Source organism: Elephantulus edwardii, unplaced genomic scaffold (genome assembly GCF_000299155.1).
Source record: "Elephantulus edwardii isolate Elephantulus edwardi_28Jun2011 unplaced genomic scaffold, EleEdw1.0 scaffold00005, whole genome shotgun sequence".
Lineage (NCBI taxonomy): Eukaryota > Metazoa > Chordata > Mammalia > Macroscelidea > Macroscelididae > Elephantulus > Elephantulus edwardii.
Genome location: NW_006399755.1, coordinates 20,519,605 through 20,538,054, shown reverse-complemented (window position 1 = coordinate 20,538,054; position 18,450 = coordinate 20,519,605). Strand labels below are relative to the sequence as shown.

At 39.5% G+C, this 18,450-nt stretch overlaps 2 protein-coding genes across 2 annotated transcripts in view; both read left to right on the top strand.

Annotated features, from left to right (window-relative positions):
• The window catches only part of LOC102847908 (cytochrome P450 2J2-like), a 45,779-nt gene extending 39,923 nt beyond the window's left edge, over positions 1 to 5,856 (top strand). Inside the window, exons 6-8 of the mRNA XM_006879832.1 lie at positions 127 to 314; positions 2,851 to 2,989; positions 5,678 to 5,856. Coding sequence (XP_006879894.1) covers positions 127 to 314; positions 2,851 to 2,989; positions 5,678 to 5,856 — 506 coding nt within the window. The remainder of the gene's footprint in view (positions 1 to 126; positions 315 to 2,850; positions 2,990 to 5,677) is intronic.
• An 11,155-nt stretch (positions 5,857 to 17,011) lies between these two features.
• LOC102854455 (cytochrome P450 2J2-like) overlaps positions 17,012 to 18,450 on the top strand; it is a 25,983-nt gene continuing 24,544 nt past the window's right edge. The window contains exon 1 of the mRNA XM_006879740.1: positions 17,012 to 17,221. Within this exon, the coding sequence (XP_006879802.1) occupies positions 17,012 to 17,221 (210 nt within the window). The remainder of the gene's footprint in view (positions 17,222 to 18,450) is intronic.

The window sequence follows — 18,450 nt, the reverse complement described above, 5'->3', positions numbered from 1 at the left end:
AGTATAATTTAATTTCAAATTGAAATACAAAGGTGAGGTGTTGGAGATCATCTATATCTTTGGAGTAAGGCAAAAAAATGTTAAAATGTTAAAAAAATAAAGTTAAAACTTTCTTCTCTTTTCCAGAGAAAGTACAAGCTGAAATCAACAAAGTACTAGGCCAATCACAGCTGCCCAGCACAGCCAACCGAGACCACATGCCCTACACTAATGCCGTCATCCACGAGGTGCAAAGAATGGGTAACATCATTCCCCTGAATGTACCCAGGGAAGTGACATTTGACACCACTCTGGATGGCTACTATCTGCCAAAGGTAATCAGGAACTCGGACTCAAGTCATTATGCCTGTCTATTGTGACAGTAGGAACTAAAATTTGAAAATTATCTGCATTCATGTACCAAGGAATGACTCAAACAAGGTTAGGGCTGTTATACTTAATACAGTATGCTTTTACTTCCTTCCAAGTGTGGTTTTAGAACATCAATACCATTATGTTATTAGATATTTGAGAAAAGAGAGCAGAGATTCTATAAATAATTTTTAAAACCTTACAAATAAATATGTATTGGAAGAAGTGCAACAAGTTTGTATCTTAAAAGCAAGTATGGTGAAAATTCTTCTAGCATACTTATGATGTGTTACTAAGAGAGGCCGGTCCTTGGAAGAATGCAGCATTCTTGAGAAGGTAGATTTGTGAAAAGAGGGAAGCTTTTAACAAGATCGATTGACAGATTGACAGTGACTGTAAACATAAGCTTGAACTTGATAGATCATGAAGATAATGCAGGGAAGGAAGGTTTAGATCTGCTGTTAGCTATGAATGTGGCTACGAGTCTTAGTTGATTCAAAACACCTAACATCAATATGACCAGGTAGGTTTAGATAAAGAAATACTTTGCAATGCTTTGCTACTTCTTAGAGTTTTAACTATCTTAATTTGCACTGGAAGACAGTGGTGGTTGGTGATGTAATTCTCAGCTTCCATATGAGAAACAAGACTAAGTTTCAGGCCAATGCACTTCAGCTCATCACTACCTGTATGCAAGTGTATGTTTAAGTGTTGCTGTCAGAAGACACCTGAGGGCACCTAGTAGCATAAAGAACAAGTTTTAGTGGAGTTTCCACAGGAGGAAGAAAAACTGGAGGTCTCCCTTTGAATGGATCCCGACACAGATCTCCTTGTATGGTGTCATCATGAGTGGGGACATACTTGATGTAGATTACAACAGCAGCGTGCATGATGAATTCTCTGGGAGAATATTTCACAGGATAAGACACTTACTGCATACAATGTGTGGCTTATAGAATGCTCAAATGTGAAAGAAATTTGAGAATACCTGAGTTAACATTACCTTAATGCTGACATTTCCAGAATAATATAGAACACTTTTCACCCAAAAGATGCAGAGAGAGATACGGTACTTACTATCACAAAAGTAAAAGTCAACCCATGAGTCGACCACACTGTTAGAGTGAGAAAGAGGCCAGAGTTTATCAAGCAATGACTGTAGACCATTTGTTGCTGTTGTTGTTGTTGTTATGTGCCGTGGAGTTACCTGCGACTCATAGCGACCCTATTTACAACAGCCCTAAATTTTCCCTATCCTGTGCCAATCTTACCATCTCCGACACACCTACCCCCATTATCCCAGTCACTGAATCATGAAGCATGACGTACCTCTCCAAGGACCAGTCCTTCTTCCTTGCAACATGTCCAAAGTATGTCAGACGAAGCTTCAGAATCCTTGCTTTGTTTGTCCTGCAGAGGTTGTAGACCATTTAGTGTCTTTCAAAATGTTTCAATCCATCTTAAGAATTACTCCTTTTTTTATATCCTACCTATTTTATAGAGGAAAGTTGAGACTCAGAGAAGTTAAGTACCTTGTCTAAGATCTCTCATTTGCTAAGGAATCAGGTTATGATTACAAAACTTTGTCTTTGTTGTGCTGTAATCAGTTCCCACTACTGCTACTGATTTAGTTTGACTTTAAAATTAGAATTGTTAGACTGTTAATGGAGAGGTCACCATTTTGAACATATCAACCTTTACTTGGGAAAAGAAAGGTAATATCTTTTATTAAACAGAAAAGCTTTGCAGACCTAATAGGGTATCACCATGAGCCCTAATGGACCCAAGGCATTACTTAGCATTATACAATTTTCCTCAGTTGTTGGTTCAGTAGCTGTCTTAGCATCCATCCCAGATTCAAGGTGAACCCGTGCACAAGGGGGAAAAGGCTTCTTAGTTCTATGTCATCACCGTGATGAACTGTGGATAAGATAGATGTAATTCTTAGAGATTTCAGTGAACATTGTTTTGTAGTAGATTCTGTTACATTCCCAAGTCCTCACACAAACATCTAATCCCATACTCCCAGAATCTTGGAATCTCTGCTGACAGTTCTACTGTGCATTTTAGTGTCCTTTTTAAAAAAAGATGGCTGGACACACATCTCTTCCCTTGGTTTCTCCTGGCTTCCACCTGGAAGCCTGATGATTAACAACTTAAATATTGGGGTGCTAATAGAAGATGACCTTGGAGAGGGACATCATGATTGAAAGGGTGGAGGGGGCAGCACAGGAGAGGCAGACCCAGGATGAAATGGATTGACTCAGTGACTGGAGAAATGGGATTAGGTGTGTCGGAGATGATGAGATTGGCTCAGGATAGGACAGCTTTCAGAGCTAATGTACATAGGGTCACCATGAGTTGCAGACAACTCGATGGCATATAACAACAACAAGAACAACAACAATGGAAGATAATGGTTTGAATCCTCCAGATCACCTTCTGTGTAAATGTGTTGAATGGGTTAAGCCTTTCCTGAATCTTTGCTGCCTTTTCTAGGGCACCATGATTCTGACCAATCTGACAGCACTTCACAGGGACCCCAAAGAGTGGGCCACCCCTGACACATTCAATCCAGAGCACTTTCTGGAGAATGGACAGTTTAAGAAGAGGGAAGCCTTTCTGGCTTTTTCAATAGGTAAGTTCCAAATAAATGGCCTGTCTCAGGCACATCTTAGTCTCCAGAGAGACACCATTGCTCATCAACACTCTGGAGAGTTCCCTAACATCAGACTTTCCCATTGCAATATGTCTTTTAATTTCCTGGCTGCTGGTGCCAAGAGTGTTGACTGTGGAGCCAAGCAAACTGAAGCTGTTAACAGTCTCAGTCTCTTCATCATCCATCCTGATGCTGCTAATTGGCCCAATGGTGAGAATTTTTATATTGAGCTTCAATCCATATTGAAGGCTACATTCCTTCACCTTTTGCAGAAAGCGCTTCAGGTCCTCTTCAGTTTCAGCAAGCAGGGTTGTGTCATCTACATAAAGCAGATTGTTGATGAATCTTCCACCAATCCTAATGTCACACTTCTCCCAACCAATAAACATGGAACAAATTAGAAAATCACCATTTGTCAATCATCAGTGTAGTAACTAGTTTGGCCAAGAAACAAAAATGGGTGTTAAAAATAATGGCTGAAAGTTCAAGTCAATAGATAGGCAGTTTCAACTCACTCAGGCATTTCATGACAAAACCCCTGGAGTTCAGCTTCCATAAAGATGATAACCAAAAATTCCTATGGGACAGTTCTACTCTGTCCCATACACTGCTATCATTTGGAATCATTTGAAATTATTTAAAAAATGAAAGAAACCATCAGAAACTACCATGTGAAAGAAGTGTAATGTACAGGAAGTCATTAACATGAGGCTAATGTGCCTGATTTACAGCCTCTGAAAACCTGGTGGAGGATCATCAATGAATTGATTCTGACTTGACTTCAATGACTTTGCATTTCAACATTGCTCCAAATTTTGTTTAACCCTTTCATTATCACTTTATTTTCTGCTTTCTATTTTTTGATACCACATATTTCCATAATGAAAAGCATGTTAAACTCCAAAGGTAGTGTTTCAGATACTACGGATTTGATGGCCAAGCATGAGGAGTCGGTCTGTCATCCCAAAGGCAGACAATTCAAATCCTCTAGTTACTCTGAGGGAGAGGAGTTGGCAGTCGCTTCCTATGTGATTTTCAGCCTCTGAATACCTGATGGAGGGTCAAAAATGAGTCAGTCCAGACTCAATGGTACATCATAACATGTGGACACATACTTCCCATTGAGGTCCAGTAGTAGGATTGGTAGGGTAAAACCCATTTCTTCAGATTCACTCAGACACACAGGCCCCAAAATTAGGCTACAAAAGCTTCCCAAGACACCTAAGAGGCTGAAAATGAAGGTGGAGCTGTATTTTTTTTTTAAAAAGTTAAAAATAGTCTTTTAATTGTTTTTCTCTGTTTTGAGAATTAAATATACTTTTGGCATATTTAATGAAAAGAAATTTTCAGGTTCAGGGCTCTAGTCCACCAAGGAGCAACTCCAAGGAAAGGCCAAGCTATCTATTTCCAAAAAATCATCTATTAAAAACATTGTACTATTTATAAAAATCAATTAAGTTATTTGTATGTGCCTTTGAGTCAGAATTAACCCATAGCTAAACCTCAAGTGGGTTTTCAGAGGCAGTTCGATTGCATAAGATTGCCCATCCATGGAGCAGGTGGTGGCTTCAAACCTCATGACTCTGGGATTGCAGCAAAGCTTCTTGCCACTAGGCTATTTTATTATGTTATTCAATTTTAATAACCTTAATTCTATTTTAATGCCAATAAGTTTATTATTACTATGATGGCATTTAAAAAAATCTTTATTTTGCTGTGTAAATTATTAAATGAGTTCTATTTGAATTCAATCTGAAGTCTGTATGCTAAAATAAACATCTTGTTCACCATAAACATTCATACTCTCCTTTTCCCTCTCTTTCACACATGTACAAATGTATTTTTCCCTTTTTATTATTCTTTAAATCTTTTTTATTTCTTGTAAGTCTTTTTTTTTTTGCACTGTTTACCTATAAAGTTCGTATACACACATGTATTTTTTACTAATTCCTAGAAAGAGAACTTAATTTGACCCTAATCATATGGCTCAAAATTGAGAGAAATGGAATTGGATCTCCATCCTTCTGCTTCCTGTTTTTTCTCTTGTATCAGGAGAGGGAAACGGCCAGGGCTCCACATTAGAAATAAACACCCTTGTTGGGAAGGACCTCTGTGTCATAGGGCCATGTGAAAGCCAGGGAGGCCGTTAACCAAGTGGAGAGGATGATTCATGTGGCTGAGATCCCCAATAAGTAAGGAGAATACTGTTAATATTGAAGGCCGTTACTGTATTTATGTTCTAGAAATTTTTTTATAAAGTAGCACAAATTGCTTGGCATATATTCGCTTAGATTTCTGGCAGTTATAAATTGGAAATCAACGTGTAGGCAAGGTTAAGTACTTCTGGAAGGCTCTGAGGGAGGGTAGACTGCATGCTTCCCTCCTCGCTTCTGTTTTCTGCTTCCTCTGTGTGATTCCCAAAGGCGTTTTGAATCCATAATGTGGGCTAACTCTGTGCCTGAGGTTATACAGGTGGTTGACAGACTTAAGTGATCCTCTGGAAATAAGGCGTTGAGTAGTGGTGAGTCCTTTCTCTACCTACCTTCTCAGAGTAGGAAGAGGATTTCCACTCCTGATGCACACCTCATGCACCAGGGAATAAAATTCAATCTCGGAGTTTGTTTGTGTTGGTTTCTTTTTTTTTTTCTTTTTCTTTTTTCTTTTCAGGAAAACGAGCTTGTCTTGGAGAACAGCTGGCCAGGACTGAACTGTTTATTTTCTTCACTTCCCTTCTACAAAAATTTACCTTCATGCCTCCAGCCAATGAGAAGCTGAGCCTCAAGTTCAGATCAGGTCTCACCCTGTCCCCTGTGGGTTACCGCATCTGTGCTGTTCCTGGATCGTGATGCAGCTGAGGAAAAACAAGAACCACAACCACGGAATGTGTACTAAAGACAACCGGGCCTTCTCAGAAGTGAGAGAACAGAAGTACTTCTGAGGCGAGATCATAGTAATTACACTAAGAGGAAACGAAATCCAAATCCCAGCTCTGCTGTCTTCTGCCATGTAGCCCCACAGGCAGATCCTTTACATGCAAAGTGATTTGTCTTTCCACCCAGGAGATGAAAAGAGGTTTATGATTCTTTTCCAAATAAAGTTGTTATACGAATTAAAGGAAAGTACATCCATGAAGTTATTTCATTATATTCTTCTGTATGTGCCAACTCCTTTTGATACAATGACTCAGTATATTCCTTCCATCTTCTTTTAATACTTCCTGGATCATTTAATATTCTGCCTAAAGCATCCTTGATTCTAGCAACTCGAGGTTTGAATTTGTTCTTCAGTTCTTTGAGCTTAAGAAATGCTGAACAAGTTCGGCCCCTTTGATTCTCCAACTCCAGCTCCTCACACATTTCATTGTTATATTTTGCTTTGTCATTCTGAGCTGACTTTTGGAATCTGCTGTTCAGCTCTTTAGTATCTTGAATTCTTCCTTGTGCTTTGGCTTCTTTACGCTCTAGTGCAATCTTCAGAGTTTCTTCTGACATCATTTTGGTCTTTTCTTCCTCTTCTGTCTTTGTAATGACCATTTGTACTCTTCCTGGATGATACCTTTGACATCCTCCCACAACTCATCTGGTCTTCGTTCGTTAGTGTTCAAGGCCTCAAACCTGTTCCTGAGATGATTCTGAAATTCAGGTGGGATGAAATCAAAGTAACATTTTGGCTCCTGTGGATTTGGCTTAATTTTCCTTAGTTTCAGCTTGAACTTGCATATGAGTAATTGGTGGTCTGTTCCACAATCAGCACCTGGCCTAGTTTTCACAGCTGATATTGAGCTTCTCCAGTGGTTCTTTCCACAGATGTAATCAGTGTGATTCCTATGCATACCATCAGGTGAAATCCGTGTGTATAACCTGCGTTTATGTTCCTTATAAAACGTATTTGCAATGAATAAGTCATTGATTATACAAAATTCATTCTATCTCCAGCTTCATTTCTGTCACCAAGCCCATGTTTTCCAACCACAGATCCTTCTTCTCTGTTCCCAACTTTTGCATTCCAGTCACCCATTATTGTCAATGCATCTTGATTGCATGTTCGATCTATCTCCGACTGTAAGAGCTGGCAGAAATAATCTATTTCTTCTTACTTTGGCTTTAGTTGTTGGTGCATATATCTGAATGATTGTGGTATTCACTGAACTTCCTTGTAATCGTATGGATATAATCCTGTCACTCATGATGTTGTACTTCAAGATGGATCTAGAAATTACTTTTTATTACTATGAAGGCAACCCCTTTTCCCCTCATCTTTTCATCTCCGGAGTAATATATCATATGATCATCTGACTCAAAATGCCCCATGCTAGTCCATCTCATCTCTCCAATGCCTAATATGTCAATATTTATGTGTTCCATTTCTTTCTTAACAATTTATAATTTTCCTACATTCATGGATCTCACATTCCATGTTCCAGTCACTAGGGTCTGCTTACAAGTGTTCCTCTTCCTTTGTATTTCCGTACTTGAAAGTTCTACCTAGGTTGCCCTTTCTGTTAGTCTGCGTGTGTTCTGTTGTACATTGGGTTTTCAGAGGCCTGCTATTTCAGAAGTGGGTGGCAAATCCTTCTTCCTAGTCTGTCTTAATCTGAATGTTTAGATTTTGAGGAGTATCTGACAGACAAGCAATTTGTGGAGCAGTGAAAAATAAATCCCTCATTGTGGAGTTAACCATTAGTTACAGTGTTGACCCTGCCCTTAGCTCAGTGTCTTGAGAAGAGTACTGAATGTACCATGGACTGCCAAGAAAACAACCAGATTCATCCTGGAGAGTGTTAAACCAAGCAATTCCTTGGAGGCAAGGATTCTGGGGCTTCGTCTGACATACTTTGGGCATGTTGCAAGGAGGGACAGGTCCTTGGAGAGGGGCATCATGCTTGGGAAGGTGGAGGGACGGCGCAAGAGGGGAAGACCCTCTGTGAGATGGATTGATTCAGTGACTGGGGTAATCAGGATGGGTGTGTCAGAGGCAGTGAGATTGGCACAGGATAGAACAGGGTTTAGGGCTGTTGTACACAGGGTCGCTATGAGTCACAAACGACTCGATGGCGCATAACAACAACAACAACATGTCCATCAAGTGTTTGTAAACTAAAATAGTGTTTTACAAAATTATATCTGTTATTTGTTTTCCCCTTCCTTAACAAGGAAATGAACTAAATACCTATTTAACATTCATTCAAATGGTGTAAGACAGTTGAGAACACTTCTCAGCTTGTCCCTTGGATGAACTCAAGCTCTACTGACAAGAGACATTTGTTTGTTTTGGTGTTCCGGGGTGGTACAGATGATTAATGAACTAGATTACGCGTGAAAGGTTACATGTTCAAGGCTCTAGTCCACCCTGGAGCACCTCCAAGAAAAAGCCAGGTAATCTATTTCCAAAAAGTCATCTATTAAAAAGTCCTATTAAACACATTTCTATTGTCACTCACATGACAGATTGATAACTTAGCAAGCAGTTTGAGAGATTTCTAGTATAAACTTCATCTCATTTGATTCTCAGAATGATCCTTGATGAAGTCAGCAAGGCAGAGATATCTATTATGTTGATTTACAGTTAAGGAAAATATGCTATGTCAGTAGTTATATAAGCTTGTCCTGCCTTCACTTTAGGCTTCCAGCCAAATAGGGTTTAATCATGATTAATTATGGTGAAATAGGTTGGGGAGAATAATGATACAAATAGTTCCAGCCTTTGAACTTGTTATCCACTGAATTCCACCTCACTGGGATCTCACAGTGACCCGACAGGCAGAAAACAACTCCCTCATACAGTGTAAAAGGAGTCCTGATTGAGCAGTGAGTATAGCATTTGTCTACTAACTAAATCGTTCTAATCCAGCAGCCTCAGAGAAACACCAGCTCCTGTAAAGATTACAACCTTGGAAACTGAAATACCTTTAATCTCTTATAAAATCAGTATGAATACCTTATGAGTCTGGCAATGGACATAGTACAATAATATTTTTTTAAATGTATTAATTTCTTTATTTCTTTTGGATTTCCATTCTTTCATTGTTGCATACCTTCCTCCTTGCCTACCCCACCCTCCCAGTTCGCTTTTCTCTTTGGGGAAAAAAAACCAACCCCAAACCAAAAAAAAAACCTGTCATTGTTATCCAATCCCCCCCCCCCCCCCCGCCCCATCCCAGTCCATGCCACTATGCAGCTTTCATTCTGGACTCTTGTCATGACAATAATACCTAATCATATATTCCTCCTAAACAGTTCTCTCCCTTGTCTGTTTCAATGCAGTATGCATTATTTATCCCCTCTTAGTTTCACCCCAACCCCGAGGCCAGTCCCGCTTTACAACAGTGGCACTATGCAATTTTTGTCCTTTTGTGACTGAGATATTTCACTCAGCATAATGTCCTCTAGGCTCACTTATTTTGTATAATATTTCATGAGTTCCTTGTTTTTCAGTGCAGTGTAGTATTCCATTCTGTGCATGTTCCAGAGCTTCTCTGTCCATTCATTTGTTGATGGGCACTTGGGTTGTTTCCAACTTTTTGCTACTGTGAGCAAAGCCTCAATAAAACATGGGAGTACGATAATCTTTACAGAAGTAGGTGCTGTTATTGTTAGGTGACTTCCTATCTAAACTTTACCCTATCTCACACAATATTGACTTAGATCAGAGGAATCACCTCCTAGCAAATCAAGTGGGGCAATGAGCTCAAGACCATGTAATTCACTTGGTCTTACTACCAAATCGAGGTCTTATCACCATGTTTCAAATCACCTTGAGGCAGGGGGCTTGATAGAATGATGGCATGTCTTTCTATTTAAAGACACAGTTAGGGTGTCAGCTAGGTGGTAGTCCTTTTCTAAGATGGGACAATGAGGCTGTGTATGCTTTAATCCAGCGCCCAGTATGTGAAGCTATTCCCCAATAGCTAGAAATCATTGGTCAGGTAACAAGGGGCAGGAATGCAAGTGGCAATATCTATTATTATAACAAGTAATTTCCTTGCAATTTTTTTGCTTCCTGTCTCTACAACACAATGTTCTGCTGGTTTGGAAGTCTAAGTTACAAAGTGAGGAACACTCCCTTATAGAAACACAAGATAAATTCCATGAAACGGGGAGTTAAACATGCCATGTGGCCACTTTGGGCTGCACATGCCTCTAAAATAACAGGTGAACAAAAGTGTTACTATATTGCGTAGTGCAGTTGATCCCGTAGAAGGCAATTTCTTCCAGCTAGAGAGATTGGTATTGACACTAAACTGACTGGAAGAGATTTATATTTGTTCTCATCTTAAAAAAAAAAAGTGATCCAAAGGAATATGTAAATTATTGAACAATATTTTTTTTATTTTAAATATAGAGTAGGAACATTTGTTTTAATACTTCTAAAAGTTATTTAACCATGCCTGATGATTTGGCATAAAAATCAAACCTATCATACTTTCCCCATCAGTCTGTCTACATGAAGGGTAATCAGAAATTTGTACAACATGAATATCTGCTGAAACAAAAGTTAAAAATGAAATTATAACAAAATACACCAATAACTGGGCCCTAAATGAATTTCTAATGATTTTTTCTTCTTTCCCCCCACTCTCTTAGAACTGCTTTCTTCAGTTTCAATATCTTTAATATCATATGAAAATAGAATCATGCTGAAAATGATTTAAAAATCAGTACATCAATAGGGAACTGCTAGATATTCAAGCTGGGTTCAGCAGAGACCATCAGGAGGTATATCATCACTAAGTTAGATGGCTTTTGACTGAAAGCAGAGAATACCAGAATGATGTTTGTTGTTATGGGCCATTGAGTTGATTACAACTCATAGGAATCCTATAAGCAATAGCTCTGAATCCTGTCCAATCTTGAAACAATCTCACTGTCTCTGACACACCTACTCCCATTGCCACAATCACTGCATCAATCCATGTCATTCAGGATCTTCCTTTCCTGCACTGTCCCTCCACCCTTCCAAGCATGATGTCCTTTTCTAGGGACTAGTCCCTTTTGACCACATGTCCAAAGTATGTGAAATGGAGCTTCACAATCCTAGTCTGCACGAGGCAACTTGGTTTCACTCTCTCAAGGACAGATATGTTTGCTCTCTTGACAGTCTTTGATATGGTCAATTCTCTTATCCAACACCACATCTCAAAGACATCAATTCTTTTTCTGTCTCCCTTGGTCATTGTCCAGCTCTCAGATGTATAGCAAGTAACTGAGAACCATGGCCTGGATTAAGTGCACCTTAGGCTCTAGACTGACATTGTTTCTCCCTATCACTCAGGAGAGGTCACTGACAGCAGATTTTCACAAAGTAATTTGTCCTCTTTTGATTTACTAACTGCTGGTGTCAAGAGTGTTGATTGTGGACCCAAGCATGAGGAAATTGTTAACAACTTCAATTTCTTCTCCATCTATCATGATGCTGCCATTTGCCCTGGTGGTAAGAATTTATGTTTTCTTCATGTTGAGCTTCAATCCATATGGAAGACTGCAGTCCTTCTGCAGCAAACACTTCAGGTCCTCCTCAGTTTTGGGGAGGAAGGTTGTTATCATCTGCATAATTCAGGTTGTGGATGAGTCTTCCTCCAATCTTAATGCCACATTCTTCTTCATGGAGTCCAGACTCAGATGATCTGTTGCCCATATAGATTGAAAAGGATCAAAGAAAGGACATAACCCTGATGGACTCCTGTCTTGGTTTTGAACCATGCACTGTTTCTTTGCTCTGTTTGTATGATTGCTTCCTCATCTAAGTATAGGTATTGCATGAACACAATAAAATATTCTGGGGTTCTCATTCTTCTCAATGTTAGCCATAATTCATTGTAATCCACACAGTCAAATGCATTTGCGTAGTCAATAAAACACAAATAGACATTCTTCTGGAACTCTCTGCTTTCAGCCAAGATCCATCTGCTATTGGCAGTGATGTCCTTAGTGCCAGAGCCTCTTTTAAACTCAGTTTGTATTTCCAGCAATTCTCTATTGATGTACATTTCCAGTTGTTTTTGGATAATCTTCAGGAAGATTTTGATTAATTCATAATACAAAATTCATAATTTTGGTTCACAATAATAATTGATGATTGGAATGAAAAGTTGGGTTGTTGACAACTATACACATGGACTTCACCTGATGAAATACACAGGTATCAGATTAATTACATCTGTCAGAAGAATCTTTTGAAAAAGCTCAATATTAACTGTGAAAACTAGGCCAGGTGCTGATTATGGAGTAGATCTTCAACTACTAATGTGCAAGTTCTACCTGAAGCTAAAGAAAATGAAAACAAATCCCAAGAAAAATGTTGATTTGTGTTTTATTGACTATGTGAAGGCATTTAATTATGTATCATGAAAAATTATGAATACTTATTGATGCTCATGTAAAATCTATCCATAAATCAAGAAATAGTTGTTCAAACAGAACATGGGAACATTACATGATTAAGCATCAAGAAAGTGTGCATCAGGGCTGTATTCTTTCTCTATACCTATCCAATCTGTATCATGAGCACATAATTTCAGAATTGAATATATGAAGAAGACTGCGACATCAGGATTGGAGGAAGACACATCAACAACCTGTGTTATGCAGATGACACAACCTTGCTTATAGAAAGTGAATAAGACTAGAATCACACCAGCCACATAAGATCAAAGTCTACAGCCTTCAATATGAGTTATATCTCAACTTTAAGGGGGAAAACTCTCCAACATTGGAGCAGTAGACAAATTCATGATAGATGGAGAAGAGACTGAAATTGTCAATGATTTCATTTTACTTAGATCAGTAATCAACCGTCACAGTAGCAACAACCAAGAAATCAACAGACATATTGCATAGGGAAATTCTGGTGTCGGGGCCTCTCTAAAAGGCTCCATTTAGCCATGATATTTTCAATTGTCTCCGTGTATCTGAAAGTTGGACAATGAATAAGGAAGACTAAAGAAAAATTTATTCTTTTTAATTGTGTTATGGGAGAAAAGTACTGAATATATAATGGCTGCCAAAGAACAAACAATTATTTCTTTTTTTTAAAATTTGATTTCTTTACAAAGTTTGAATACATTGTTTTTCACAAAAGATCCTTCCCATTTCCCTCACCTCACCCACCCATCTAATTGTGAAATCCTATGAGTAACACCCTGCCCCCCCCCACACCGATCCTCACCCTTCTGTTTCCTTCCCTCTCAAACCGCACCCCCACACCTTGGATTCTCATACTCATTCTACAATAAAACAATTATTTCTTGAAGGAAGCACCAGAGTGCTTATTAGAAGCCAGGGTGGTGAAACTTCATCTCACGAATTTTAGACATGTTTTTAGGTGGAGCACTGTAATACTCAGGTATACTAATCCATGTCCTGGTCTTTTCAATTACTTGCTATACATCTGAAAGTTGGATAATGAATAAGGACGATAGAGGAATTGTGTTATTGAAGAAGAATATTGACTATCCCATAGACTTTCATGAGAACAAATAGGTCTGTCCTGAAGAAAGTGAAACCAGGGTGCATATTTTGGGCATATAGTAAGGAGGGGCCAGTCCTTGGAGAAGGACAACATGTTTGGAAAGGTGAAGGGTCAGTGTAAGAGAGGAAGGCCCTTGACAAGACGGACTTACTCAGTAACTGTAACAATGAGATCAAGTATGTCAGAGATCTGAAATGAAAAAGAGAGCGAACCTTCTGCTTCATCTGGAGCTATTTTAAAAATACTGATCTGATTTCCAAGTGTGTATAACATGCTTCACAGGATAGGGAATGTTTCAGAAAGGTTGTTACAGAGTCACTATGAATTGTAGTTGAGTTAATGGCACATAACAGTAACAACAAATTTGCACTACCTGCTTCCCTTGTTGAACTTGAACTTCAGAGAAGACAAAGTTTTGTATTCTTTTGCCCTCTCAAGCTGCCTTTTCTATTTCTCCATCACTATTTTCCCATTAAGCCTCTGAAAAATCACCAAAGGAAAAGGCCAATCACTTTTTCAGACTCTTTCTCCTGTTTGCTGTTATGAAATGTTTTATCTCTTTCTCAACTTTGTTGATCTTTACTTCAGAATTGTCTTTGACTCCTGATCAATTCAGCTTCTCAGTGTTGGCAATGCAGGATTCTTTCCTTAATTTGAATTGAAAAAGAGAACAAAACTGCTTTATCTAGAGTTATTTTTAAAAGAGTGTGTATAATATGCTTCCATTTAAGGAAGAGTCCAGAAAATAAAAACCCGTAATAATGGAAATCAGATCAGTGTTTTTTGTTTTTTTTTAAAAATTTGATTTATTATTATTATTACTATTATTAATTTTAATGAAAATTTACAGAGATGTTGAATTTCCATTCATTCATTGTTGCACTTTTCTCACTGTCCACCCCTCCCCCAAAGTTCACTCTTCTTTCTGAAAAATAAAACTCTTTCATTGTTATATAATCCCTCCCGCCCAGGTCCACGCTACTGTGGATTCTTTGTTCTGGACTCCTGTTATGGAAATAAAACCTAATCACATATCCCTTTTAAACAGTTTTCTCCCTCATCTGTTTCAATGCAGTATACATTATTTACCCTATCTTTCTCAGTCTCCCCCCAACCCTGATGTCAGTCCTGTTTTACAACAGTGGCACTATGCAGTATTTGTCCTTTTGTAACTGAGATATTTCACTCAACATAATGTCCTCCAGGTTCATCCATTAAGAATAAAATTTCATGAATACCTTGTTTTTCAATGCAGCCTAGTATTCCATTGTGTGAATAAACCACAGCATCTCTACCCATTCATTTGTTGATGGGCACTTGGGTTGTTTGCAAGTCTTTGCTATTGTGAACAAAACTGTGATAAACATGGGTGTGCATATATCTGCTTGGGTGGCAGTTATGGTTTCTTTGGGGTATATTCCCAGTAGTGGGATTGCTGGGTCAAATGGTATTTCTATTTGCAATTTTCCATTTTACACTTCCACCAACAGTGAATAAGGGTTCCAGTTTCTCCACAACCTCACCAGCATTTGTTCCTTGCCATTTGTTAAATTTTGCTATTCTTACTGGGGTAAGATGATATTTCATAGTTGTTTTGAGATCAGTGTTTCCAATGGTGTGAGTGCTTATTGGGAAATGAACACAAGGGATATAAAGGAACTTTGAGGAGCTTAGGAAATATTCCTTATTCTTGTTTTAGTCATAATATAACAGAGTCTTTAGTCATTAATTTCTGTAATGAATGATTTTTTTACGATATGAAACATATACTCCAAATAACTTGATATACACATTGTGTTTCACACTTTTCTTCATTCACATTATGTTTCATACACACTCATTCCCATGTATTGTGTTTTTAAAATCAATCACCATTGGACCTTGTCCATTATTACTCAATCACCAATATAAAATAATAATAATAATAATTAAAAAGATTAGGGGAAAAACCCCTCAAAATCTTGACATAAAAGAAGCAAAACACAAAACTCAATTGTGTTCACTATTCGTGTCTCAAGAATGTTTTTCTCTAAACTTTAAAGTAGTTAGAAATGTATAAAAGAAAGATCAGTAACTTAAGAAAAATGAGGGGAAATGAGAACAAAGTCGTGCTGATTTTGCTGTTAGGTGCTGCAGAGTTGGCTATGACCCACAGTGACCCTATGAACAGCAGATCTGTGCTCTGTGCCATCTTCCTCATCTCTGACTTACTTGAGCCCCTTGCTATAGTCACTGTGTCAATTTTTGTGTCTTCCACTCTTTCAATGAATCTCCACCTTTCCAAAGTGCTTTGGGCATGTTGCCAGAAGGGGCTATTCCTTAGAAAGGGACATCAAGCTAAGAATGGTGTAAGAATAACAACAACCACCACCACCTTTCCAAGGATGTCTTTTTCCAAGGATTAGCTTCTCCTAAAAACATGTGCAAAGTGTATGAGCTGAAGTCCTCTAAGGAACATCCTGGTTAACCTTTCTCCGAGACATAGTTGTTTATTCTTTTGACAATCCATAGAATATTCAGTAATCTTCTCTAACACCCAAACTTAAAAGTATTGATTCTTGATCTATTATTCATTGTCCAACCTTCAGATGCATAGCAAGTAATCAAAAAGACCATGCATTACATCAGGTAAAAGACATCAGTCATTAAACAGACGTCCTCTCTCTGTAGAATTTTGGAATGCTTCTTGAAAGCAGACCGGGATGGGATAGCTCTTTTGCTTTCTTGACTGCTGATAACACAGGTGTTAATTGTGTGGATCTAAGTAAGATGAAATAGATGGCAATTTCAATGCTTCCTCCAACTATTAGGATTGCCTTTTGGCCCAGTGGTGAGGGTTTTCCTTTTCTTGATATTGAGATATAATCCGTAATGAAAGCCTGAGTCTTTAATCTTCCACAGCAAGCACTTCAGAACCTCTTCACTTTGAGGAGACAAGGTTGTATCATCTGCATAATGCAAATTGTGTCTTTCTCAGATTCTGATGCTGCATTCTTCTGTATAAAGTTCAGCTTCTCGAATTTTTCCCCCCAATACCGGTTGAATAGGTATCCAAAAAAGAAGGCCTATAATTGTCTTAGTTCCATAGAGACTTGCACTGATAGCACCTTGCCTCTTCGACAGTTCAAACAGCATTACACTGGAGAAAGTCCACCACCCACCCCTTGTGGGAAGGGGGAGGAGGGAGGGAGGGAGGGTGTGTGTGTGGGGTGTGTGTGTGTGTGTGTGTGTGTGTGTGTGTGTTGGCGAGGTAGCGTGCCACAGACCTCTTTTCGATTGGGTGTGTTGATTGGGAGGATCAAGGTTTTGCTAGAAGGGGTGTGACCAGTCCCATACGTAGGGAGAGGAAGGGTGTGGAGGTGTGAAGGACTAAGAGGCAAAGTGGGAGGAGGCATGCCTTGAAGAAAAAAGAAAGCGTAGGAGGGCGGTGCTGGGAGAGGGGTGGGTCCTGGCAAGGGACTGAGGGGAGGGGCTGCCAGATTGCTCAGAGATTTTAACCGCTCAGAGAGCAGAGGCGCAGACCTGCTTCCAGCCATGCTGGCGGCGCTGGGCTCCCTGGCTGCGGCCCTCTGGGCAGGGCTGCATCTCCGGACTCTCCTGCTGGGCGCCTTCGTCTTTCTGACCTTGCTGGATTACATCAAAAGGCGGCCTCCTAAAAACTACCCACCCGGACCCCCGAGGCTTCCTTTCTTTGGCAACTTTTTTCAACTCGACTTTCGAAAGCCTCACGAGACCGTTCAACGGGTAGGAGCGGGCAAAGGTTTCTGGTGCTGGTCCTGACCCACGGGAGATTTCTAAAGGGTTTTCCAGGGAACTGGGGAGCGAGGTGGGGGAAGAGGTGCCATGGCGGCGCAGCACATAAGCGCTCGGCTGTTAACTTGAGAAGGGTGGTTCAGAATCTACCCTCAGCTCAGCATTGGTTTCTGTAAAGACTGCATCCCTGGAAACCCTAAGCGAAACGCTACACTGCCATTTAGGGTTGCTATTAGGGGCCGTAATCCGCAGCAAATTTAGGAGTTTGGGTTTGGGTTTAGATTTCTGGGTCCTACTTCTATATTGGTTGTTTTATTTAAGCCTCTTGTTTAGAGTCAATAAGACGTTGGGGAGGACCTTTGCATTTAAAAGTCAGTTGTTATGATATTTTCTTCTAAATGATACAGCACTCCTCTGTACTGAGGTCACCTGAGTTTACTGTGATGATGAACCTTGTGTCATTGAAGTGTCAAATGCCATAACGGTTTACCCTTGGCATCCGCTTTCCTAAACAACATGCCTTTGGAAACTCTAGGAACTTTGATAAATAACGATAGTTATCGAAAAGCTTCAGGTCTTTTGTCATAGGGTTTCTATGAGTCGTGCTCAATGCAATGGCAATTAACAACAAAACAACAACAATTGTGATTATCTGGGTAAATTCTACTTAAAGGCTTCTTTTCCTCACCATCAAGCTGTCATCATTTTGTTGGCTGAGATAACATTAAATGCTCATGTACTAAGATAAAAATAAAAGAAACAACAAACCATCTCAATGTGGTCAAGTAAGAATCGACTAATTACTGGTCCTCCCTTGTGATTCTGAGACTACAAATCACAGGAGAGAAGATTGCTCATTTTTGTCCCCCAGGGGCTCTGTTGTGGGAGGATTGGGCAGACTCTAACCTCCCGACAATTATTAGCCTTTGACCTCCGGACAGTTATTAGCCTTTGACTTAGCAGTACAACTCTTATGGACTATGCACCAATGCTTTCACAATTTGTTGTTGTTATGTGCCATCGAGTCACTTGTGACTCATAGCGACCCTATGTACAACAGTCCTAAACTCTGCTCTGTCCTGTGCCAATCGCACTGTCTCTGACACGGCCATCCTGATTACCCCAGTCACTGGATCAATCCACCTCATAGAGGGCCTTCCCCTCCTGCGCTGTCCCTCCACCCTCCCAAGCATGATGTCCCTCTCTAAGGACTGGTCTCT